The sequence below is a fragment of the Anomaloglossus baeobatrachus genome, chromosome 4 (genome assembly GCF_048569485.1).
Source record: "Anomaloglossus baeobatrachus isolate aAnoBae1 chromosome 4, aAnoBae1.hap1, whole genome shotgun sequence".
In the NCBI taxonomy this organism is placed as follows: domain Eukaryota; kingdom Metazoa; phylum Chordata; class Amphibia; order Anura; family Aromobatidae; genus Anomaloglossus; species Anomaloglossus baeobatrachus.
Window position 1 is genome coordinate 332,123,242 of NC_134356.1, and position 26,549 is coordinate 332,149,790.

General features: G+C 47.4%; 1 protein-coding gene across 7 annotated transcripts in view; it reads right to left on the bottom strand.

Moving 5' to 3' along the window:
- Positions 1-26,549, bottom strand: part of ANKRD26 (ankyrin repeat domain containing 26) — a 230,837-nt gene that overhangs the window by 28,073 nt on the left and 176,215 nt on the right. For 6 of the 7 annotated variants that reach the window (XM_075345040.1, XM_075345038.1, XM_075345043.1 and 3 more), the window contains 7 exons: positions 18,531-19,496; positions 17,918-18,070; positions 17,647-17,822; positions 15,997-16,090; positions 7,214-7,291; positions 5,607-5,741; positions 3,830-3,942 (listed from right to left, as the gene is read on the bottom strand). In XM_075345040.1, coding sequence (XP_075201155.1) covers positions 3,830-3,942; positions 5,607-5,741; positions 7,214-7,291; positions 15,997-16,090; positions 17,647-17,822; positions 17,918-18,070; positions 18,531-19,496 — 1,715 coding nt within the window. The remainder of the gene's footprint in view (positions 1-3,829; positions 3,943-5,606; positions 5,742-7,213; positions 7,292-15,996; positions 16,091-17,646; positions 17,823-17,917; positions 18,071-18,530; positions 19,497-26,549) is intronic. The other variant, XM_075345039.1, reaches the window with a different exon arrangement.

Here is a 26,549-nt window from a genome sequence, read left to right on the forward strand (position 1 = left end):
ATTCTGGGTCGGAGTCAGAGTGGATTTGGGAAGATTGACAATCCACCCGAATTAGGCTAGGGTGGCGAGAGTGAGCGAAACACTCCGCTGACAGTCTGCGCTGGATGTACCCTTGACCAGAAGGTCGTTCAGATAAGGAAGCACTGCTAACCCCTGGAGGTGCAGGACCGCAATCACTGCCGCCATGACCTTGGTGAATACCCGAGGGGCCACGAATTGGAAATGATCCTCTCCTATCGCAAAACGTAACCAACGCTGATGTGACACTGCGATTGGCACATGTAGATAGGCATCTCTGATGTCGATGGACGCCAGGAACTCCCCTTGGGTCATAGAGGCAATGACTGATCGCAGAGACTCCATGCGAAAATGCCGCACCCGGACATGCTTGTTGAGAAGCTTGAGATCCAGGATGGGCCAGAAGGTACCGTCCTTTTTTGGAACTAGGAAGAGATTTGAGTAAAAACCTCTGAACCGTTCCTGAGCGGGAACTGGGACAATCACTCCGTTTGCCTGCAAGGACGCCACGGCCTGCGAGAAGGCGGCGGCCTTGGAGCAGGGGGGAGTTGAGAGAAAAAATCTGTTTGGAGGGCTGGAAGAGAATTCTATCCTGTAGCCGTGAGATATGATGTCTCTCACCCACTGATCGGAGACTTGCTTTAACCAAGCGTCGCCAAAGTGGGAGAGCCTGCCACCGACTAACGACGTGGCTGGAGCGGGCCGAGAGTCATGAGGAAGCTGCCTTAGTGGCAGAACCTCCTGCGGTCTTCTGCGGACGCGCTTTTGGGCGCCAGTTGGATTTCTGATCCTTGGCTGAGTTAGCGGACGAGGCGGAAGGCTTAGAGGATGACCAGTTGGAGGAACGAAAGGAACGAAACCTTAATTGATTCCTACCCTGGGCGGGTTTCCTGGTCTTGGTTTGTGGCATGGAAGTACTCTTCCCGCCAGTAGCTTCTTTAATGATTTCATCCAGCTGTTCACCAAACAGCCGTGAACCAGCAAAAGGGAGCCCAGCAAGAAACTTCTTGGAAGAAGCATCTGCCTTCCACTCTCGAAGCCACAAAATCCTGCGGATAACAAGAGAATTAGCTGAAGCCACCGCAGTGCGGTGAGCAGCCTCTAGCATGGCAGACATGGCATAAGATGAAAAAGCTGAAGCCTGAGCAGTTAAGGTAACCATCTCAGGCATAGATTCCTTGGTGAGGGAATGCATCTCCTTAGAGAAGCAGAGATGGCTTTGAGAGCCCACACTGCTGCAAAAGTCGGGGAAAACGCGGCCCCCGCAGCTTCATACACAGATTTGGCCAGAAGGTCAATCTGACTGTCAGTGGAATCCTTAAGTGAGGTGCCGTCAGCCACCGACACAACGGTCCGGGCTGATAGCCTAGACACCGGAGGGTCTACCTTTGGGGAGTGAGACCACTCCTTGACCACCTCAGGTGGAAATGGAAACCGGTCATCAGAACCACGCTTTGGAAAGCGTTTGTCAGGGCAGGCCCTGGGTTTGGTCACAGCGTTCTGAAAACTGGAGTGATTAAAGAACACACTCTTCACTCTCTTAGGCGAGGTAAACTGATGGTTTTCTGCCAAAGAGAGTTGCTCCTCTGACACTGGCGGATTGAGATCCAGCACAGAATTAATAGAAGCAATCAAATCACTAAGATCTGAGTCACCCTCAGAGAAATCGATGGGATACATAGCCTCCGATCCCTCAGTGAGGGCATCCTCCTCATCTTGAGAGTCAGCTCTTGAGACAGAGCCGTGGGATGGGGAGGGGGAGGAAACCCTGCACCTTCTCTTAGAAGGACGGGGTCTGGGATCAGATGATGAATCCTCCGTGAGCTCCGATGGACGGAGGTCAGAGGATAGGAGTCCTCTGTCAAGAGTATTAGAGGCACCCTGTGAGGGGGGCTGATGCATATTCATCAAAGTCCTGGACAAAAGCCCCATGGACTCAGCAAATGACTGGGATATGGAACTAGAAAAGGACTCTACCCAGGCCGGGGGTTCAATCACAGGTGCAGCAGCAGCCTGAGAGACCACTGGGGGTGAGACTCCAGGCTGTGGCACCGCCAAGTTAGAGCAGACATCACAATGTGGATAGGTGCTCGGCTCAGGCAGCAGGAGCTTACATGCAGTGCATGCAGAATAAAGCTTTGGAGCCTTGCTCCTTGTATGAGACATGCTGCTGGAGTGGGGGCTCTGCAAGAGAATGAACCCCAGGGAGAATATACAGAGGTCCACAACCGGAGACCGGCTGTGGCTTACCAGACCGCTGAGCGCGGTGTTGTGTGCCCTCCAGATCCCGAAGCCCGGTCCCCCAGTCGCAGCACCTCAGCAGAGATGCAGAATGCAGGATGTCCCAGAGCAGAGTGAACTCTGCCTGAGAAGAGGGTGTTCCTATAAAACAGCGGGAACTGGAGGGCTATAGAGATCTGCAGGGAAGGAGGGACGCCCCAGCAGTGGGGAGTGTCCCTCCCCTGTGTAGAACGGCCGCCGGGAGGAGCCGAACCTGTCCCTCTGCATGAGTGACATGCGAGGGCAGGAAAATGAAACTAGGCCTCCGGCGAAGCCGGGGCCTAAATTTAAGCGGCGAGGCCGACAAGCAGGCACCATCGGCGCGGTTCTCAGGCAAAAGCTAGAGAACCCGCCGGAAAAGTTAAAACAATCACATACAGCATACTCTCCCCTTACAATAAAGAACCGGGACCCCCAACATAAACGTCTCAGGTACTTAGCTGCTGAGACGCAGGGCCATGTCCCTGGGGATGAGTGCTCCGGTCCAACAGAATCCTCAAGGGGCTGTGGATGCAGACCGGACTCCTGCCAGGCATGGAGACCGTGCTGGCTCCCACTTCAAACCAGAGCCCAGAAGGGATGGTGAAGGAGCGCGGCATGTAAGGCTGCAGCCTTGTAAATCAACCTTAACAACACCGCCGACACAGTGGGGTGAGAAGGGACATGCCGGGAGTCCAGACATGGACCCGCTTTTCTTCAAACTCTTTCCAAAAGTCAAACAAATCAGATGAGAATGCATGTGTGGATGTATGCCTCCTGACACAAAGCAATAAACTGGCTAGGACTGGCTACCAGGGGGTGTATAAGCTCAGAGGGAGGAGCTACACTTTTAAGTGTAGTACTTTGTGTGTCCTCCGGAGGCAGAAGCTAAACACCCATGGTCCGGGTCTCCCAAAGGAACGCTAAAAGAAACGGATTTTTGTGTACTCACCGTAAAATCGTTTTCTCTTAGCCATCATTGGGGGACACAGCACCCACCCTGTTGCCCTGTTGGGCCTTGGTTCTCTCAGTACCTTATTTGGTTATGACTCTTTTTTTTTTCTCATGTTCCTCTGTTGAGAAGTTTTTTACTGTTTTTTTCTCCTACTGGTTGTGTACTAAAACTGAGCTTGCCTGGCCCGGCCAGGGGGTGTATACTGCAGAGGAGGAACTATGCTTTTGCATCTACTTAGTGTCCTCCTATGGATAGGCAGCATAACACCCATGGTCCTGTGTCCCCCAATGATGGCTAAGAGAAAACGATTTTATGGTGAGCACACAAAAATCCGTTTTGTTAAACTTGTAGTTTTCTATGGCACGACTAGTTCATGCGCTCTCCTTTAGTGGATAACCTAATTTAAAGGAGTTGACCATTTGTTCAGCTTCATATTGTAACCGTTGACTTCTTGCCTTTTACTTAACCATTCTAATACCTCCGTCTCCCTTGCCATCTTTCCCTTACTCTTGTTTTTCCCTCCTCATACATTGACATATAGAATTAGCTAAATAAAAGAATTTATAAATTATTAAGAAAAAAATGCAGCCGCCATACTCAGCCACTTCTTGCTGTAATTTATTACTCCTCTTCATTTCTTGGTCAAATCTTTCTTCTATTGATTTCTTTTGATCTGCCAATTTCTTCAGTTTCTTTTTCTCAACTGCAACCTTAGTGAGACACCATAATGAACTATTAGGACTAAACGAACATTAACCCCTTCAAAATCTGGCAATTTTTCTCCCTTTTTTCAAAGAGCCAAAACATTTTTCATCAATAAAGCCGTTTGAGGGCTTTTTTCTGTGGGACAAGTTGTACTTTTGAATGACACCATTCATTCTGCCCCATAGTGTACTGGAAAACAGGAAAAAAAATTTCAAAAGACAGCGACAGGTGACACCAGATGACCCCTGGCTGTCATGACAACCCATCGGCGCCCTGTGATTGCATCACAGGGTCGGCAATGGTGCACTCCCTGCTGGAGAGTGTTAAATTCCGCTGTAAGAAATTGACAGCAGCATTTAAATAGTTAACAGGCGTGAGTATATATTTTTTCCCTTGATGTTTTTGTTTTAGTATATATTTCAATTTCACATAACGCAACAATTCTGAATAATCTTTTCTCTCAACAGTAGGGCGTTTTCTATACAGTGACACTCGCAGCGCTGATTAGTCAAAATATATAAGACTCACCACTGCTGATAAACCTAGTTGTCAGTATGTGTACACATTTCTAGGAATACCACAATCCAACGCTATACTGAAAGATCCTGCAGAATTATTTCATCAAGATACAAGTATTTGCTAACACAGACATGGCAGTAGAGCCAGTAGGAGAATGGACCTGATTGAAGCAGATTAAGCACTCAATAACTGCTATCAATCTCAGGAATCCACATTTAATAAAGTGGTGTGATCCTAGTGGAGAGTCCATTCGGGAAAATGTGTTCTCCCATTCATGGAATGCAGTCGCAGAGTACCAGCCCTGCTGATAGTCCCCGTGATCAGCCATCTTGGTGCTCCTGTGAAGCTCAGACACAGTCTGGTCTTCATAGGAGATAAAGACTTCACAGAGCTCCATTATCAGAAAAATAAATAAGAATCTTAAAAGATGGCAACAATTTTTTTTTTTTTTTTTACACCAACGTCTTATTTTTGTAACCACTAAATAATACAAATGCTATATAAGTTTGGGATCTCCCTAATCATACTGACTCATGAAAGTATGTGAGAAGGGAATTTGTATCGCAAAAACTAGGACGTAAAAAACAAAACCCCAAAAGTAGAACAATGGAACTGTTTTTTTCACTCTCACCTCATGTTTATTTAGTACATTCTATTGAAAAAGTAATGGTGCCCTTCAAAACTACAACTAGTCCTTCAAAAATCATACAGCTAAAAAAAAAAAAAGAAAAAACAGGTGCAAGAAATTAAAGCATAAAAATTAATTTTGCCAGCATCCTTAATATGTGCAAACATTAAACATTCATCCTTCAAGTCATGCATTTGATAAAATTTGGGGTATTCACTCCCATTAAGGAAACCTATGTATGGACTGCTATTGGCAATGCACCATGGGAAAAAGTGCTAATAGTTCTTTGCCAAAGCTCTGTACCCATAGGGGGCAAGTACCTCAAAATAGCTGTCTACAAATGGGAGTGTGGGTCAGCTAAGAGCCCTGGTCATGTTGCAAGGTTTGTTAAAGGACCGGGCACGGACTTATTGAGTAGCAACTTTAGATAATTGGAAATAGTGAAATTGTTTTTGGCCTCTACTGGTGAATTTGAAGAATACTTAACTTTTCATGACATTACGGGACGAAATATATTTTTACCTGGTCAGTTAAATTAGAATTTAGTCCTTCAAGCTCTGCCAAGCGGACACCTATTTGCGATCTGGATTTCAGCTCCGTCTCCCAAAGATTGTGGGAGTCTTGTGCACTCTGAGACAAAGCGGATTGTTTATGGACCTGGATCATAAAGCACACGTACACCGTGAAATCATAGTCTGTCAGAAGGAAACAACATACTTGTCTATAAGACCTAAAATAAAGTTATTTACTGCTTTCGCAGAATACCGTACCTAGTTGGAGAAATGTTTCAAGACAGAGTTCACTGAAATAACATTATTCCAGTTTCCTTACTTAAATGGGTTGCCCAGTGAAAGTAAAGTTACCACTCATCCACATGATAAATGCCAACTTATAGGTAGGGGTATACTTATAGGTAGGGGTACGACAGCTGAGACCCGCACTGATCTACAAAATGGGGAACCTTTATTCCCATTTGATTGGAGCAGCAGTAGATTCTTGATTGCAGCTTCATTCATTCCCTATGGGGGCTTTGCTTTTTTTCATCAGCTCCATAGAAAAAGAATGGAGCAGCAGTTGGGTGCCTGACTGGATGCTCAATTTTAAAAAAGGGTGTTTCAAATCGGGTATGAAAATCCCCATTCAGCCGAAAGGTGCAGGTGCCAGCAGCAGGACCCCCTCCAATTAGTAAGTCATCATCCATACTGCGAATAAGTCAAATTGTTTTCACTGCAAAATTTCTTTAAAAAGGGATTCTGTCAGTCCAAACAGTATACAATAAGTACCTTATCTTGTGGGACATAAAGCCCCTAAAAAAATCTCACTTTTAGCACTCTAATCGCTGCCGCCTTTTAGCAGAAATTGAAGTATAGTCAAATATGCCAATTAGGCTGCTCGGTGCACCCATGCTGTGGCTGCTTAGTTCATTGTCCTGCCCACTTGTACTGCATGCCCCTCTTCCATCACAAGTGATTGACTGCGCCGGCTTGTCTTTAGCAAGCATTGTCTGTATAGAGAGCTGAGGCAAGCTGGTGGTGTCAATCACCAGTGAGGGAGGCAGGACATGTAAAACCGGTGCTTGAATCCATACCCCATGCACCCTAATTAGCATATTTTCTTTAACTTCAAAATGTAAGAAATAATGATTTATTGAAAACCATATTGGGCCGGCGGATAAGCTAAATACAATCAAGATATAAAGACAGACAATACATAAATAATATACCATATAAAATTACATGAGGCACTAATAATCTGCAGTAAAAGAAACCCCCCATGTATCACCTGAAGAACCCGTATTCCCCGACTATACGAGGGATCTGACAACCATGTCATCTGGCCCCATATTGGTTTGTACAGCAACACTTGAAAGCACATGATTAGTGAAAAGCTACAGACCGTTTAAGACAAGGCTCCATCTTAGCTGTAAAGTGCTACTAAGAAACGCTGTTGGGAAGGAGACGTGCATTTTTTTTGGATCAGCAGTTTGTTCTAGCGACTTATGGGATTCTCAGGTTTCGAATCATAACTTCTGACTTCAATGAAACATTTATAATTTAACAATGTAGACAATTTTCACAAAACATTTCACAAGCTATGAAAAAAAGTGAATAGAATAAATCCCAACTTACTTGCTGGTTTAATTTCTCTTCTAAACCGATTTTGGTTGACTGCAAATTTGCAAACAAATCCTCCAGTCGATTGCGCATCTATAGGAAGAAGTAAAAAAACTGGTTCACATCTACCAATGTCAACTTATAATAGATGTTAGAGCTGAGCGAATTGTTTCGCACAACCCAAGTTCATGGTCCCGGTTAGTGCTCTCTGGCCATAGAGAGGAGCTGCGCGAAATTCCTTACCCTCCGGGATCCTTGACTGGGTTTTTTATTTATTAGCCAGGCTGGTGAGACATCATCTATGCGTTGCACATATTAGCGAATCAAACACTGCATCAATGAACATAAAAACGGATTTTTGTGCACTCACCGAAAAATCGTTTTCTCTTGGCCATCATTGGGGGACACAGGACCATGGGTGTTATGCTGCTTATCCATAGGAGGACACTAAGTAGATGCAAAGATGTTAGCTCCTCCCCTGCAGTATACACCCCCTGGCCCAGCCAGGCTACTTCAGTTTTAGTACACAAGCAGTAGGAGAACAAGTAACAAAAAACGTGAGTGAATACTCATAACAAAAAAGTACTGAGACAGAAAAAAGCTAAGGCCCCACAGGGCAAAAGGGAGGGTGATGTGTCCCCCAATGATGGCTAAGAGAAAACGATTTTACGGTGAGTACACAAAAATCCGTTTTTCTCTGACGCCTCATTGGGGGACACAGGACCATGGGACGTCCTAAAGCAGTCCATGGGTGGGTAAACAATAAACAACGCAACCCAAGGACTAGGAACCAGTCCCAGATAGTGGAGTACCTATCTCAGTAGGCACTCCTGGCTATCGTTTGCAGAATTTTCCTACCTAGGTTCGCCTCAGCCGAAGCCTGGGTATGGACTCAGTAATGCTTTGAAACAGTATGTAGGCAAGACCAGGTCGCAGTCTTACACCTCTGTTCCACTGAAGCTTGATGCCTAATGGCCCAAGAGGCGCCAACTGCTCACGTGGAATGAGTCCGCAGCCCACTAGGAATGGGCTTGAGTTGCAAGCGGTAGACCTCCTGGATCGCAGAGCGAATCCAGCGAGCCAGCGTTGCCTATGAAGCTGCCTCTCCTTTCTTAGCCCTTTCAAGAATGACGAACAAGGAGTCTATGTTCCTAACGGGGCTGTCCTGGGTATGTAATATCTGAGAGCCTTCACAAGGTCTAGCGAACATAGAACCCTTTCCACCCTTTGGACTGGGTGTGGACAAAAGGAAGGCAGAACAATGTCCTCGTTCATATGAAACGGGGAAGTAACCTTCGGAAGAAAATCCGGAAGGGGGCGTAGAACCACCTTGTCCTGATGAAAGATCAGAAAGGGTTCGCGGCAAGAGAGTGCTGCCAGTTCCGAAACGTGTCTGATGGACGTAATCGCCACTAAGAATGTTACATTCCAGGAGAGAAGAGCAAGAGAAGATTCCTTAAAAGGTTCAAAAGGGGACCTCTGGATACCGTCCAAAACGAGATTGAGGTCCCATGGGTCCAGCGATCGTTTATACAGGGAAACTAGATGGGAAACACCCTTGAGGAACGCCTTGACTTGCGGATTGCAAGCTAGGCGGTATTGATAGAATATTGAGAGAGATGAAACCTGCCCCTTAAGGGAGCTGAGGGCCAACCCCTTTTGCAACCTGACTGCAAAAAAAAAAAAAAATAATAATAAAGAATTCTGGTGATCGCCAGAGGCATAGGTTGGACATTAGATTCCCTGTACTGGGAAAGGAAAGTTTTTCACGTACGGTGGTAAATACGGGATGAAGGCCGGCTTTCGGGCACTGTACATGGTGGAGATGACCGCAGGAGAGAATCTCGCTCTTGTTATAGTCCAGGTCTCAATGGCCAGGCCGTCAGCTTCAGGGCTCTGGAGTTCTGATGGGAAATGGGCCATTGGGTCAGCAGGTCTGATATGCTTACGAGGCGCTATGAGCAATTGTACTAATTCAGCATACCAGGCGCACCTGGGCTAGTCCGGTGCTATTAGTATCACACAGTATGTAAGGCAGACTGAAACGACTTCAGGAGACTAGAGCATCCGCGCCAATGGACTGTGGATCACGTGACCTGGCTAAGAACGCGGTTACCTTTGCGTTCAACCTTGAGGCTATTAGAACCACGTCTGGTGTACTCCAGTGAGTGCAGATGTGTGGGTACACTTCTGGGTGGAGAAACCACTCTCCGGAGGCCAGGCCTTGGCGACTTAGAAGGTCCACTGCCCAGTTCTCTACTCCCGGTATGTGTAACGCTGAAAAACACGGACCCCCATCGATTAGGCCCAGGTGAGGATCCTGAGGACCTCGAGATAAGCTGTCTTGCTGCTGGTACCTCCCTGCCGATTGACATAGGCCACAGCTGTTGCATTGTCCAATTGGACCCGAATCAAACGATCTGCTAGCAGAAGAGGGGAATGACCTGAGAGCGAGAAGATCACGCTGATTTTCAGCATGATTTCTGAGAAGGGAAGACTCCTGGGGTGTCCAACGTCCCGAAGCAATGTGGAGCCAGTACGCTGCTCCCCAGACTAAGAGGCTGGCGTCCGTGGTCAGGAATAGCCAGTCCAGTTGGGGGAGAAAAGCTCCTTCTCGATATGGAAGAGGACTGAAGCCACCAGCAAAGCGCATACCTGACTGAAGGTGTCAGGTGAAAAGTTCGTCCAAAGAAAAAGGGGCTCTTGTCCCAGGCAGCTAGAAGAGCAAGCTGCAGTGGGCGGTGGTGTGGCTAAGCGAGCAGCACTGCCTCTATAGCCGACGATATCCTACCTAGCACTCTCATACTGAATTGTATGGAGCGATAGGAGTACGTAGAGGGCAGTGTACCACTTGTTGTAGAGCGGTCGCCTTGTCTTGAGGGGAAAATATCAAGCCCCGAAGAGTGTCCAGGGACATGCCCAGGGAGGTGACGGATTTTGACGGGACCGGGGATGATTTGACTGGAGTCAGAAGCCGCCCTAAGCGGGATAGGGTGCCCACAGAGATCTGCACGCTGGTTGAGCCCTTGATGAGGAGGTCATCCAAGCAAGGCAGAACAGCCACTCTCCTGGCGTGAAGGGCACTCATGGCGGCCGCCATGACCTTAGTTAAGACCCTTGGTGCTGCTGCAGAGCCGAGGGTAGGGCCACAAATGAAAAAAGAAGTCCTGAACCGCGAAGCGGAGGAACTTTTGGTGAGCTGGAGCGATGGGTATGTGCAGGTACGCATGCCTGATAGCTAGGGAGGCAAGGAATTCTTCTTCGACCATAAAAGGTAATAATGGACCCTAGGAAGTCCATTCTGAATCTCCTTAAGTGCACATGTTTGCTCAGGTGTTAGAGGTCCAGGATGGGACGAATTGACCCGTCCTTTTTTGGGGACCACGAGAGGTTAGAATAGAAGGCCTTGAACCTCTCGCCGTCCGGAACAGGTACCATCACCCCCACCGTTTAGAGGGAGTGGATTGCGGAGGAGAAGGCCTCGTGGTGTTTTGGAGCCTTTGGGGGGGTTTGAGAGAAAAGACTGACCAGGGGATCGGGTCCAGAATTCAATGTGGTAACCGGAAGACACAAGGTATCACACCCATTTGTGGTCTGAGGCGGCGGCCCAGATGGAGGACGACAAGACTCCTCGGTCTTTGTCTAGACTGCCAGGACGAGGAGGACTCGGGGAGGGCTGAGAAGGTCGGGCCCTGCGTGTCTAGTAAAAAACATCCTGGGCTAGAGTTGGGGGAGGGAGGTACTCTTTTCCTCCCGTGGCGTCAGACAAAAAAAGAGCCTGTCCAGATGATCGGCAAACCATCGGTCTGGAAGAAAAAAAAAAAAAAAAAAAAAAAAAAAAAAGGGAGTACTGTGAGAGGCTTCTTAGAGACAGAGTCCGCTCTCCATTATCGAAACCAGAGGGCCTTACAGATGGCTATGGTATTTGAGGTGGCAATAACTGCGCAGGTAGAAGCGCCGAGGGAGGCCTGCATGAGGTACTCTGCTGCCGCAGCAATGTGAACGGTTACATCTGTGAGGGTCTGAGGGAAACTGGAAGTCCCGGTGCCTGTGCGACCCACACGGAAGGGGAGAGGGACCGGCGGCCTCCTGGCAGAGCGATCGAGCTGCTCCACTTGTCTGTCTGTCGGGTCCTTGAAGGAGGATTCATCAAGTAAAAGACAGGAGTGGTCCTTCAGGCAGGCGCAAGCCGGGTGAGGGTCCACCGAGGCCGGATCAGCCCAGCCCTTAGAGACAGCTAAGCCAAAGGGATACCGGGACTCCATGAGTTTACAGATACCGAAGCGGCATCAAAATACTTTTTTTTTTTTTTTAAGTTTCTTCACCCTTTTAAAAGGAGACCGCAGGGTCAGTAGTAGTGGATGGGAGATCTTCCACATGCAGAATTTTGGTTGATTGCTGCAATAAGGGAGTCCATCGCAGCTTGATCGCTCGGGGAGGTTGAAACCAAGGAATCATACCGATTGTGATACCAATGTGATATGACTGAAAGAATGTGTGATTAGATAGGCATAATCATAATAGGAGTGATGACCAAAGAATACATGTCTTGAAGCAGTTTTCAAGATAAAGGAAGTAACATTCACAGTTCCACTTGCCGGAAACTTGTGGTTAGCTTAAAGACAGGTTTAAGGAAGCTTGCATATGAAATTTACGGCTCATTGCAATATTTCACTAACACAATGGTCAACTGTGGTCGGCCAGTTGACCACTGGCTAAATGTGCAGGAAATGTGCAGGAAGCTACTGGTGCCCACAGCAGCTTGTGGTCAAGTTACATGAACATGACTCAGCTGTCATATGCTGGTGACCATGTAAACCCAACCTACAATATTTTCCTATAAAAAATACACCGAACTCGCTTAATGTTAGGGGATACCTTCCAGGACATTGAAGTGTACGTACGCACTGTTCCTGTGATGCAAGATGCCATGATGTTGATTCCTTATCATTAACTCGAGTTCCCTCCGATGTGAAAGGATTGCTACAACATAACGGTAATGTTGATGCATATTTCTGTTATTGTATAAGTTTCTATGACTATAGTTCTTATGCCTATGTACCATTGATTATATTCATGTGCTATTAAAATAAATAGTATCTTGCTATAAAGAATATTAGTATTCGTGCCTGATTAGGATATCAGTGAGCGCTTCGTAAGTACGGGCTTTCAGCCCCCTTTTTAGTAGAATTTAGCAAGACACCGATACAAACATCATTCCCCTTCCTCTGGCTCCTCAGAGACCGCGGAACATGTGGGAGAACCCCATCTGTGTACCCCAGAGGGAGAACCATGGGGGTCATGCCCTTTTTCTGATCTGCAACCGGAGAAGCAGAGGGCTGATTCTTATCAGAAGGACCCTCTATAGAGGTGTCATCAGGCTGTGTTCTGTCCAGGGGCCCCGAGGGGCGTGAGGACGATGTTGCATAGCCAGCACCAGGTTCTGGGAACTGTGCCCATTCCGGGGGACTGGGAGCCGTAGGCTCTGGGCTGGCAGCGGTTGCTGCGGTGGTGGCGGGGGGGTAAGCTACAGGGGCACCGGACTCACAGAAGGAAGAGGTGCTATCATCCCCTAGTAGCTCAGCATCTTATAGTTGTTGCTGTAGTTGTGCAGGGCATAAAACATGTGACTGCAGCCCCTGGCTGATGAGCCACAAACTGATTGTAATGAGGGAGCCATGCTCTGCAGAGCTAATATGCAAGTGAGGCTATAACTCACCCAGAACCCTGATGACCCCTCCCCCCCTCCTCCTGCGTCCCAGTTCTGGGAAGGAGGAAGCCAGCTCTGAGAGACTCCCACAGGCTCTGATCATAACAAGAGGGAGAAATGCTCTGCAGATCCTGTGTGAGGAGGGTTACGCGCGCTTTCTTACAGAGTGTCGGAGGGGACAGGGCTTAGCTCTGACAAGAAGGCGTGCGAAAATATAATAAACAAAAAAAAAAAAGAAGATGGTGGGAAGGGACTCCCCTTCCCCCTTCCAGCCCTGCACAACAATGGTTAGACAGAAAAAACTCTAAGTGTACCGCAGCTGCGGCTGCACTGAGCCCAGGGAGCTCTCCCCTCCCCCCGCCACAGGTGGAATGCTATGCAGGAGTCTGCAATAACAGCTCATGTGCATCCAATCAGTGTGACCTTTGCTCCAATTCAGTGTGGAGAGTCTGACGCCTGCTGGCAGAACTTGTATCAACTCAGAGCCTGCCAGAGGAACTGAGGAAGTTTTCATCTGCTCTCGAAAAATCGGAATGATCTCACCTCAGCTCCTGTGGAGATGGCAATCTGATGCCTGCTGCCTGGTCACACTGGTGCGGAGCGTGTATCAACTCAGAGCCTGCAAGAGGGGCTGAGGAAGTTTTCCATCTGCTCTGGGCTCTGGAAAAATCGAAAAGATCTCACCTCAGCTCCTCTGGCGATGGCAGTCTGGTCACACTTGGTGCAGAACGTGTATCAACTCAGAGCCTGCAAGAGGGGCTGAGGAAGCTTTCATCTGCTCTGGGCTCTGGAAAATCAGTGCCATGAGACCTGTCGTCCAGTGAGTAACAGCTCAGGATCCAGCATCGCAGGAGGGGGTACGGGGAGGCAATATCCGCGTTCCCGCCTGTTGATGGTTTTGGGAAATCGGTCCCCGAAGGAAACCGTCGCCCTCTAAAAACAAAAAAATCTTGCTGCAGTAGTCTGCAGAGATGTGCCTCCTATAGACACTAAGCTAAAACTGAAGTAGCCTGGCTGGGTCAGGGGGTGTATACTGCAGGGGAGGAGCTAACATCTTTGCATCTACTTAGTGTCCTCCTATGATTAAGCAGCATAACAGCCATGGTCCTGTGTCCCCCAATGAGGCATCAGAGAAAACATAAAAGCTCAAAGATGCAGTATAAGATTAAGATTGGTTTAAAAATGGAGTTGATGCACGACACTATTGGTCGGCCAGGAGGTGTTATTGCATTTTTATGAATTTTTTGGTATGCAATACCAGTGTGGTGAGGACGGATGTAAGGGGAGTAGTTTTTCTGCTCTGTTCTTCTGTCTAGAATACATGGATGTATCATCTAATTGCCTTGTAGCCTCTGCCAAGTACATAGTCTTTGGCCAGATCACGTTCCCCACACCTTTGTCGGGTCTTTGAAAAATCACGTCATCTCATGAAGTGAGAACCTTCAAGGCAATTATGGGGTACCTCAGGATATATGAGAGCTTCAATATCTCGTTTTACAAGATCCTGAAATAGATCTATGGTGTTACCTGGTGCAATTGGGGGAAGAAAACTAGATTTTACACCCCCTAGAAAAGGGGCGGGAGAGCCAGATGTATTTACACTATTGCACTGATCAGTAATATCAGGTTCCGTCAGCTCTAATAGCAGTAGGGCATCATCCCTTATGGAACCCATAGCATCATCGGCTTGAAAAAAGCCGAGTGGTCCAATAGTTATTGGATTTTTTTTAGCAAGTTGCTTTTTTTGTTGTTCAGGGGATTTTTCCGTGCTGCCATTCACGATAAAGAACTATCCCAAATACATAATAAAAAAAGGGAGCTTTAAAATATAGTTCACAGATCATCAAAATTGGCATAAAAAAGGCGTTAAATAATTTGAATGAGTGTTTATCACGGTCTCTAGACAGAACATTGTCTTTCTTGATAAGCAGATATATCTAAAAGAATAAGAATGAAGATAAAAGTAAAAAAATAATAAAAATGAGCATATGTTCGGAGAACATATAAAAAAAATCGGTTAGCTTCTTTCTAATGGCTTACTTTGAGTTGCCTTTTATGCTCTAGTATTGATTTTTTTGTGTGAGCCCCAAAAAATGTTCTAATGAATTACTTTACCAGTTATTTGACCTCTTTCTTGCTACACACCTAAATGAACATTATCTGCAAAAAATACGACTCTGGTCATTTGGAAATGTATAATGATATGCCATTAACGACAGTGACTATTGTTGTAATATATGTGTTTAAGATCGGTATACCATTGTATCGTCATTGCGGTTTGTTGATATTGTGTACATTTGTCAGCAGTTCACGCTGCTTTTTAATAGCACTTACGTCAGCTGGGATGACCCATAAAAACGATCAGCTGGCTGCATTTTCTAGGACTCGACAAAGCGCTACTCAGCGCGAAACAGGCTGTCGTCCGTTCACCGTCCCCTGCACCTCCCTCTCTCCCCAATGCTCCTGCATATGTCTGCAACCGCAGAATAAAGAAAACGTTGTGCATCTGATGGAGTGAGTTGCCGCTTTCTTATACTGGATCTTTGAACTTTGTTTCACGTTACCGCTGAGCACCACCCTGCTAAGCACTTTACATGCAGGCGCATAAGAGACCCAGGAGCAGCTGATTCTGTGAAATCGTGAGTACGGCTCCACTGTCTGGCAGTACCCGCTCTGCAGTGCCCGATCTTCTTTTGGTTTTAGAAAACATAAAAGCCCAAGAAATTTGCGCAGCTTCTGTCTATGGCCCTAGAATGCATACCTGGACTGTGGTTGTTCAAAGCGATCCCGTTGATCTCTACATAGATTATGTATATTATAATTATATGGTACATACTATATTATAGTAAATGTATGAGGTATATAGTATATATGTATACACACACGCATACTATGTATTAGGGATGAAAAAAAATCGCTTTGTGCAACCACACAAAGATATATGACAGAACAAAAGAAAAAACAAATTCTGTCCCCCAAATAGATAGTAGCATTATTTTAGAATGCATGCACTACAATTTAAGAACCTATAAACCATAATCTTTCGGTGATGGTTTTGTACATAACCTAACAGATACGGATAACTTACTGAAACTGATTCATGAAGTTCTTTATGAAGGCTCTCAATTTGCCCTGCTTGCTGGTTTGCAGTTGCCTCAAATCTGGCATTTTCAATTTCAAGTCTGAAATAAAAAAAAAAAGTTCATTAATACAACTTCAGCAAAAACCACTGGACTGTATCTAGAAGGTTTCATCATTAAGATAACCCCCATCCAAATGCCTATTATGGTATGATAGGAGGGAAGGGGGGGGGGGGCTCTTACTGTACTTTAACCCCTTAACGACCCATGACGTACTAGATACGTCATGGATCGTGTGCCGGTAAGCCCCGCCCCCTGCCGCCGGCAGGCGGCGGCGAGACGCGCACATATCAGCTGTTATCAACAGCTGATATGTGTGCCTGCTAGCCGCGGGTGGAATCGCTTCCACCCGCGGCCATTAACCCCTTACATTTCGCTGCCAAAGTCTTGGCAGCGATATGTATATGGGCGCCGCCATGACAGTGACTTACCCCGCCCCCACCGGAAGTCACGTGACATGATCACGTGACTTTCGGCCGTTGCCATGGTAGCACAGGGTCATGTGATGACGCCTGTAGCTAACATGAGTCACTTCCTCTCAATGCCGGAATACAGCCGGCATTGAAAGTGAAGCAGCAAATCTGCAGTTCTCAGCTCTGTAGCTGAGATCTGCAGGTAGTGCAGAGCGATCGGATTGCTGATCGCAATAGCCCCCTAGGGGGACTAGTAAAATAAAAAAAAAAAGTAAAAAAAAAGTTTTAAAAAATAAAAAAAAAATAAAAAAAACCTAAAAGTTCAAATCACCCCCCTTTCACCCCATTGAAAATTAAAGGGTTAAAAAAATAAAAAATACACACATATTTGGTATCGCCGCGTTCAGAAATGCCCGATCTATCAAAATATAAAATCAATTAATCTAATCAGTAAACGGCGTAGCGGCAAAAAAATTCCAAACGCCAAAATTACGTTTTTTGGTCGCCGCAAATTTTGCGCAAAATGCAATAACAGGCGATCAAAACGTAGCATCTGCGCAAAAATGGTACCGTTAAGAACGTCAGGTCGAGACGCAAAAAATAAGCCATCACTGAGCCTCAGATTCTGAAAAATGAGAACGCTACGGGTTTTGGAAAATGGCGCAAAACGTGCGCCACGTTTTTTGGACAAGCTTGTGAATTTTTTTTAACCCCTTAGATACAAGTAAACCTATACATGTTTGGTGTCTACAAACTCGCACCGACCTGAGGCATCATACCCACACATCAGTTTTACCATATAGTGAACACGGTGAATAAAATATCCCAAAAACTATTGTACAATCCCACTTTTTTTGCAATTTTTCCGCACTTGGAATTTTTTTGCCGTTTTCCAGTACACTATATGGTAAAACTTATGGTTTCATTTAAAAGTACAACTCGTCCCGCAAAAAACAAGCCCTCATATGGCAAGATTGATGGAAAAATAAAAAAGTTACGCCTCTCGGAAGAAGGGGAGCAAAAAATAAAAACGCAAAAACGGAAAGTGCCCGGGGGCTGAAGGGGTTAAGATCCAGAATTGAAGGTCACTCTCTTTCTGGAAGATGCAAGCCTCCATGTAATACATAAATCCCGCCACCACAATAATTCATGTGGTGCAAAATACTACATCTGGCTTAATCTTACTTTTGAACATGCTCTTCTAGCTGTTTAACTGCTTTTCCAGCCCCAGCGGCTGCAGTAGAAAATTCCTCAACTTTCTGGAACGCAGCAATCATTTCTCTCTCTTTATCATCTAATGCATTCTTCAGCTGATGGTTACGTCTTTCTGACTGAACAAACTGGTCCTCAAGATCTTGCAGCTGTAAAAATTAAACATATCAGCGACATAAAAAGTAGAACAAGCAAAAAGTACAGAAATAAAAGTAAATTAAAATTAAAAGCGCACATTCCATACCTTGGTTCTGAACTTTTCTAGTTCTTTTTGAAGTTGTTGCTTCTCCTCCTCAAGGTCATTTCGATAACGTGTTATGACTTCTAGAGAGGCTTCAGACATGGACAACTTTTTTAAAGCATCAGCAAGTTCCTGCTGAAGTGGTCTTATGGTGCTCTAAGAGGGAAGCAAAATGGACTAATATATTACTATTGTGTTCACATGAATTAAAGGGGTATTTCCATCAGGTACTTGTTATGGCATGTTATGGCATTTTAGATACAATATGGGACCAGAATCTATTTGTAGTATCTCGAAAACGGGGCTCTTACATGTCCTGTAAAGAGGTGATGGGAATTCATATTCATTTGTATGAAAATTCTGGCCATCTCGACTAAGAGAAGTGCACAATGTGGCCCCGGTCTTAAGACATATGCCAATCCCATTGTTGAGTCCCACATCTACTATATATTTATCATGTGGATATGCCATAAAAGTACAGAACTAGCACCACCAGTACAACATGCAGCAATCTCATAGTCATCGCATGGACAAGAATGCCACTGGTTTAGGAAAGAGCAGACTTTTTCTGACCTCATAGGTGCTACCATCTTCCATCACAAGTTGAATGACTTACCTCGCGATCTACTTTCTCAGTTTCAAGTTTATAAAGTTGTTCCCTCAGCTCATTTGACTTGGTAATTAAATCCTTGTTTCTCTCCTCCACGATCTGAACTTGCCTTTCTTTGTCAGCCCGCATCTCCGTGAGTAACTCAGTAAAACGGACCTGAACGTCACCAACCGCCTTTTCCTTAATGATGCCCTTATTTTGCACATCCTCCAGCTGCTGACGAAGCTGCATGTTTTCACTGGTAATCTGGGCCAGCCTCTCCTGCATGGACTCTTGCTTCACACAGTTTTTGTTGTTGTGGTCTTTTTCCACCTGGAGAACTTGTTCAAGGTCTTTTATTTTGGACTGGGCTTGCGTCAAATCCCTTTGTGTATTATCTAAAAGAAGAGTTTTATCTTGGAGAGATAGTCCTGTTCTGTGAAATTCATTTTCCAGACCATTCAACTTGGACTCTGATCTGCTAAGCTGCTGGGACAAGTTGCTGTGGCTTTCACGCAAGTTAGATAACTCATGAGTCAATTTGTCTTTAGAGCGCAACCACTCATCACGATCTCGTTGTAGCGTGCGTTCAGTTTCAGTTTTTAACGCTTGACTTCTTTCAAGATCTTGGACAGTGGAGTTTAGACGAGAACGAACCGCCTCCAGTTCCGTCTCCAGCCTTTCTTTGCTTTGCTTCTCATGTTCTATTTTAGAGCACATCATGGCAGTCTCGGTTTTCAGGGCATTGAGCTGTCCATTGTACTGAATCACAGTTTGGGTTAAGGTTTCCTCATTCATTTTTAGGTCTTTTCTTAGATCTTCAATTTTTTCTTTTAACATTTCATTCTCATCCATATGTTTGCTCTCCTCTTCTTGATAATGGGAACGGATATTTTCCATTTCTACTTTAAGAGTGATCACTTCTTCTTGTAATGTTGTGTTTCTCATAGTTAAATCTTTCTCATTTGTTTCACAAGACTGGTTGAGAATCTGCTAACAAAAGAAAAGGATAAAGTTCCATCAGTCTATTGTATGACACAGAATACTTGTTATTGGACTGGAAAATGACACTTCTGCCGATGTACGCAAAACTGTGATTGCTTTCTTCTGTTTTCTATTCTGTTTGTAACTTACATCTAACAAAGCAGTTCAAATATGAGCAATGTGTTATTTCGGATCCATTACTTCCAATTTTTGCATAATATGGGAAAGAAAGTAGAACCACATAATGTAAACAAATCTCAAAAGCCCTGTTATCAGTAATCATAGTCACATGAATGACGGACATAGGATGCGTGAATTCATGCAGACTATAAATGGTGTTATCTAAATATTTCTGCAAATTCAGCAAGGAAAAAAGGGCGCTCAGTAAAGATTGTCTCTTAAAAAAATTAATCCTCTGGAGTAAAAAAACATACAATTTCTTAAGAGAGGCAAATCATCTGTAAACTCTAATGACTAAAGGTAAAGAAGGGAATTTTGTTTACTTACCGTAAATTCCATTTCTTCTAGCTCTAATTGGGAGACCCAGACAATTGGGTGTATAGGCTATGCCTCCGGAGGCCGCACAAAGTACTACACTTAAAAGTGTTAGGCCCCTCCCCTTCTGCCTATACACCCCCCGTGCTCCCACGGGCTCCTCAGTTTTGGTGCAAAAGCAAGAAGGAGGAAAAAAATTATAAACTGGTTTAAAGTAACTTCAATCCGAAGGAAAACTCGGAGAACTGAAACCATTCAACATGAACAACATGTGTACACAAAAAAACAGGGGCGGGTGCTGGGTCTCCCAATTAGAGCTAGAAGAAAAGGAATTTACGGTAAGTAAACAAAATTCCCTTCTTCTTTTTCGCTCTATTGGGAGACCCAGACAATTGGGACGTCCAAAAGCAGTCCCTGGGTGGGTAAAATAATACCTCGTAAGAGAGCCGTAAAACGGCCCTTTCCTACAGGTGGGCAACCGCCGCCTGAAGGACTCGTCTACCTAGGCTGGCATCCGCCGCAGCATAGGTATGCACCTGATAGTGCTTCGTGAAAGTGTGCAGGCTCGACCAGGTAGCCGCCTGACACACCTGTTGAGCCGTAGCCTGGTGCCTCAAAGCCCAGGACGCTCCCACGGCTCTGGTAGAATGGGCCTTCAGCCCTGAGGGAACCGGAAGCCCAGCCGAACGGTAAGCTTCGATAATTGGCTCCTTGATCCACCGAGCCAGGGTTGATTTGGAAGCCTGTGACCCTTTACGCTGGCCAGCGACAAGGACAAAGAGTGCATCCGAGCGGCGCAGGGGCGCCGTACGAGAAATGTAGAGTCTGAGTGCTCTCACCAGATCTAACAAGTGCAAATCCTTTTCACATTGGTGAACTGGATGAGGATAAAAAGAGGGTAAGGAAATATCCTGATTGAGATGAAAGGGGGATACCACCTTAGGGAGAAATTCCGGAACCGGACGTAGAACCACCTTGTCCTGGTGAAAAACCAGAAAAGGGGCTTTGCACGACAACGCTGCTAGCTCAGACACTCTCCGAAGAGAAGTGACTGCTACTAGAAAAACCACTTTCTGCGAAAGTCGTGAGAGAGAGATATCTCTCATTGGCTCGAATGGTGGTTTCTGAAGAACCATCAGCACCCTGTTTAGATCCCAGGGTTCTAACGGCCGCTTGTAAGGTGGAACGATGTGACAAACTCCCTGCAGGAACGTGCGTACCTGTGGAAGTCTAGCTAGGCGCTTCTGGAAAAACACAGAGAGCGCTGAAACTTGTCCCTTAAGGGAACCGAGCGACAAACCCTTTTCCAGTCCAGATTGAAGGAAGGACAGAAAAGTAGGTAATGCAAATGGCCAGGGAGAAAAACCCTGAGCAGAGCACCACGACAGGAAAATTTTCCACGTCCTGTGATAAATCTTGGCGGACGTTGGTTTCCTAGCCTGTCTCATAGTGGCAATGACTTTTTGAGATAACCCTGAAGACGCTAGGATCCAGGACTCAATGGCCACACAGTCAGGTTGAGGGCCGCAGAATTCAGATGGAAAAACGGCCCTTGAGACAGCAAGTCTGGTCGGTCTGGTAGTGCCCACGGTTGGCCGACCGTGAGATGCCACAGATCCGGGTACCACGACCTCCTCGGCCAGTCTGGAGCGACGAGGATGGCGCGGCGGCAGTCGGCCCTGATCTTGCGTAACACTCTGGGCAACAGTGCCAGCGGAGGAAACACATAAGGGAGCTGAAACTGCGACCAATCCTGAACTAAGGCGTCTGCCGCCAGAGCTCTGGGATCTTGAGACCGTGCCATGAACGTTGGTACCTTGTTGTTGTGCCGGGACGCCATGAGGTCGACGTCCGGCACCCCCCAGCGGCAACAGATCTCCTGAAACACGTCCGGGTGAAGGGACCATTCCCCTGCGTCCATGCCCTGGCGACTGAGATAATCTGCTTCCCAGTTTTCCACGCCTGGGATGTGAACTGCGGATATGGTGGAGGCCGTGGCTTCCACCCACATCAAAATCCGCCGGACTTCCTGGAAGGCTTGTCGACTGCGTGTGCCGCCTTGGTGGTTGATGTATGCCACCGCTGTGGAATTGTCCGACTGAATTCGGATCTGCTTGCCTTCCAGCCACTGCTGGAACGCTTTCAGGGCAAGATACACTGCCCGAATTTCCAGAACATTGATCTGAAGCGAGGACTCTTGCTGGGTCCACGTACCCTGAGCCCTGTGGTGGAGAAAAACCGCTCCCCACCCTGACAGACTCGCGTCCGTCGTGACCACCTCCCAGGATGGGGGTAGGAAGGATTTCCCCTTCGATAATGAAGTGGGAAGAAGCCACCACCGAAGGGAAGCTTTGGTCGCCTGAGAGAGGGAGACGGTCCTGTCGAGGGACGTCGGCTTCCTGTCCCATTTGCGTAGGTTGTCCCATTGAAGAGGACGCAGGTGGAACTGCGCGAAAGGGACTGCTTCCATTGCTGCCACCATCTTCCCCAGGAAGTGCATGAGGCGCCTCAAGGGGTGTGACTGGCCTTGAAGGAGAGATTGTACCCCTGTCTGTAGTGACCGCTGCTTGATCAGCGGAAGCTTCACTATCGCTGAGAGGGTATGAAACTCCATGCCAAGGTATGTGAGCGATTGGGCCGGTGTCAGATTTGACTTTGGAAAATTGATGATCCACCCGAAACTCTGGAGAGTCTCCAGGGTAGCGTCGAGGCTGTGTTGGCATGCCTCTTGAGAGGGTGCCTTGATCAACAGATCGTCCAAGTACGGGATCACCGAGTGACCCTGAGAATGGAGGACCGCTACTACAGTAGCCATAACCTTGGTGAAAACCCGTGGGGCTGTTGCCAGGCCGAATGGCAGTGCCACGAACTGCAGGTGTTCGTTTCCTATGGCGAAGCGCAAGAAGCGCTGGTGCTCTGGGGCAATCGGAACGTGGAGATAAGCATCTTTGATATCGATCGATGCAAGGAAATCTCCTTGGGACATTGAGGCGATGACGGAGCGAAGGGATTCCATCCGGAACCGCCTGGTCTTTACGTGTTTGTTGAGAAGTTTCAGGTCTAGGACAGGACGGAAAGACCCGTCCTTCTTTGGGACCACAAACAAGTTGGAATAAAAACCGTGGCCCTGTTGATGAAGAGGAACAGGGACCACCACTCCTTCTGCCTTCAGAGTGCCCAGCGCCTGCAGAAGAGCCTCGGCTCTCTCGGGAGGCGGAGAAGACCTGAAGAATCGAGTCGGGGGACGAGAGATGAACTCTATCTTGTAACCGTGAGACAGAATGTCTCTCACCCAGCGGTCTTTTATTTGTGGCAGCCAGGCGTCGCAAAAACGGGAGAGCCTGCCACCGACCGAGGATGCTACTAGAGGAGGTCGAAAGTCATGAGGAAGCCGCCTTGTTAGTGGTGCCTCCAATGTTCTTTTTAGGACGTGACTTAGACCGCCATGCATCAGAGTTCCTTTGTTCTTTCTGAGACCTTTTGGACGAGGAGAATTGGGACCTGCCCGCGCCCCGAAAGGACCGAAACCTCGCCTGCCCTCTCCTCTGTTGGGGAATGTTCTGTTTGGGCTGGGGTAAGAATGTATCCTTTCGCTTGGATTGTTTGATGATTTCATCCAGACGCTCGCCAAACAGCCTGTCGCCAGAAATTGGCAAACTGGTTAAGCGCTTTTTTGGAAGCAGAATCTGCCTTCCATTCCCGTAGCCACAAGGCCCTGCGGAGTACCACCGAATTGGCGGTCGCCACCGCCGTACGGCTCACAGAGTCCAGGACAGCATTAATAGCGTAAGACGCAATTGCCGAGGTCTGGGTGGTAATGGATGCCACTTGTGGCGCGGCCGTGCAAGTGGCTGCTTCAATTTGCGCTTGACCTGCTGAGATAGCTTGCAGCGCCCATACGGCTGCGAATGCTGGGGCAAAAGAAGCTCCGATAGCTTCATAGATGGATTTCAACCAGAGCTCCATCTGCCTGTCAGTGGCATCTTTGAGCGAGGCCCCATCTTCCACTGCAAGTATGGATCTAGCCGCCAGTCTGGAGATTGGAGGATCCACTTTGGGACATTGAGTCCAACCTTTAACCACGTCCGGGGGGAAAGGATAACGTGTATCCTTAAGGCGCTTAGAAAAACGCTTATCTGGACAAGCATGGTGATTCTGGATTGCCTCTCTGAATCAGAGTGGTCTAGAAACATACTCTGTGTCCGCTTGGGAAACCTGAAACGAAATTTCTCCTGCTGAGAAGCTGACTCCTCCGCCGGAGGGGCTGAGGGAGAAATATCCAGCAACTGATGGATGGACGCAATAAGATCGTTCACTATGGCGTCCCCGTCTGGAGTATTAAGATTGAGAGCGCTCTCAGGATCAGAATCCTGATCAGGTGTCTCCGCATCATCAACCAAAGATTCCCCCCGCTGAGACCCTAAACAATATGATGTCGAGGGAAATTCTAAGCGAGCCCGCTTAGTCAATCTGGGGCTGGGGTCTAAGTCAGAACCCTCAGACTGGGATGTAGGAGATACCCCGGGAGGACATTGTTGGTCCAACTGAGGGGGGCCCGGGAACAACGATTCAACAGGGTCCCGTTGCTGAGATACCGGCCTGGACTGCAAGGCTTCTAGTATCTTAGCCACAGTCTCAGAGAGTTTAGCAAACTCAGTCCCCGTCACCTGAACAGTGTCAACAGGTGTCTCCCCCTGGGCCCCTCTTAGCATAGGCTCCGGCTGAAGAAGTGGCACAGGGGTCGAACACTGCACACAATGAGGGTCAGTGGAACCTGCCGGTAGTGGGGTCTTACAAGCGGCGCAGGCAGCATAATAAGCCTGTGTTTTGGCACCCCTGCCTTTTGTGGGCGCCATGCTATAGTTTTCCTTGAGTTACACAAAAGGGTATATAGCCAGAATGCACTGTGCTCATACAGTGTAAAGTATATATGATACACAAATAATGTACCAATACACTACAGCACCATGGGGCTAGCACCAACAGGTGCTGCTTACCAGCCGCCTAAAGCGGTTGTGAGGCCACCAGAGACCGTGTCTGGGTCTCCCAGGACTTGTCCCTCTTCTGCAGCGTCGGTGGAGCTGACAGGAATGGCTGCGGCGTCCTGACGAGATGAGGGAGCTGTGGGCGTGGCCGAGAAAGAGCGCGAACTGGTGCTCACACTGTGCACAGTGAGGGGGGTGGAGTATGTAAATCATACTCCAGCCCTCAGAGCTGCTCGCTCCGTGCAGCGTCCCGCCCTTCCCCCTGCCTGTCAGGGCTGAGGGCGGGAGAAAAGTAAACTAGGCCGCAAGGAAGCCGGGGACTCTAGTAATAAACGCGGCCGCTGTAAAAGCGCGGCCGGCGTGAAAGTCCCCGGCGAACTACAAGTCCCAGCCGCGCCGCAGTGTCCCATGGCAGCGGCGGTTAGTGCGGTAGCCCTTACATATAAACACACTCAGCGACGCTGAGTGTGTAATGGCACATATAGACCCGGTCAGCGCCGCGGTCCCCGGTGCACTAGCACACCCAGCAAAGCTGAGGTGATGCCGTGCGCGGTCCCCACAGGGATACAGAGTACCTCCAAGATGCAGGGCCATGTCCCTGAACGATACTCGGCTCCTATCCATCAGGCTCCACAGGAGTTGTGGATGGAGCACGGTCTCAGTGCCTGGAGACCGGTAAGATCCCACTTCACCCAGAGCCCAGAGGGGGATGGGGAAGGAAAGCAGCATGTGGGCTCCAGCCTCCGTACCCGCAATGGATACCTCAACCTTACAACACCACCGACAAGAGTGGGGTGAGAAGGGAGCATGCTGGGGGCCCTATATGGGCCCACTTTTCTTCCATCTGACATAGTCAGCAGCTGCTGCTGACTAATCTGTGGAGCTGTGCTGTGTGTGTCTGACCTCCTTCGCACAAAGCAAAAAACTGAGGAGCCCGTGGGAGCACGGGGGGTGTATAGGCAGAAGGGGAGGGGCCTAACACTTTTAAGTGTAGTACTTTGTGCGGCCTCCGGAGGCATAGCCTATACACCCAATTGTCTGGGTCTCCCAATAGAGCGAAAAAGAAAAAACACTTTGTACTTTGTCGTGGCTGGAGGGCTCACATGAATTGCCTAATTTATACACTACATACCTTCATTTTATAAATATATTCTATATAGCAGTAATGCAGTTCAAGGTTCATATATTCAATGTTTGCATACATCTTAGCACAGAGTGCTGCTGTATTCTTTTGTTTCTATATTATGCAGTCATAACAGCTTGCACCTATTACCACTTGCTTTATTCTGTTCAGACATCCTGGACAGTTTTTTTTTTTATAGTACATTATTGGAGGTGGTGACTGTCTCCATATTTAGCCGAGCACTCTGTCCTTCAGCCTAAAGCTGTTTTTAATTAGAGATGAGCATACCCCTGAAGTTTGGGTTGAGCAGAACTTTAGAGAACGTTCAGGTCGGGAGCCGGACTTGACCTGAATCCCATTAGAAGTCACTGATTGGGCGGTTTGGCATACAACCAGCCATAAACAGAGCACTTCCAGGGGAGGTTTATATCTATCTATCTATATACACACATACACAGG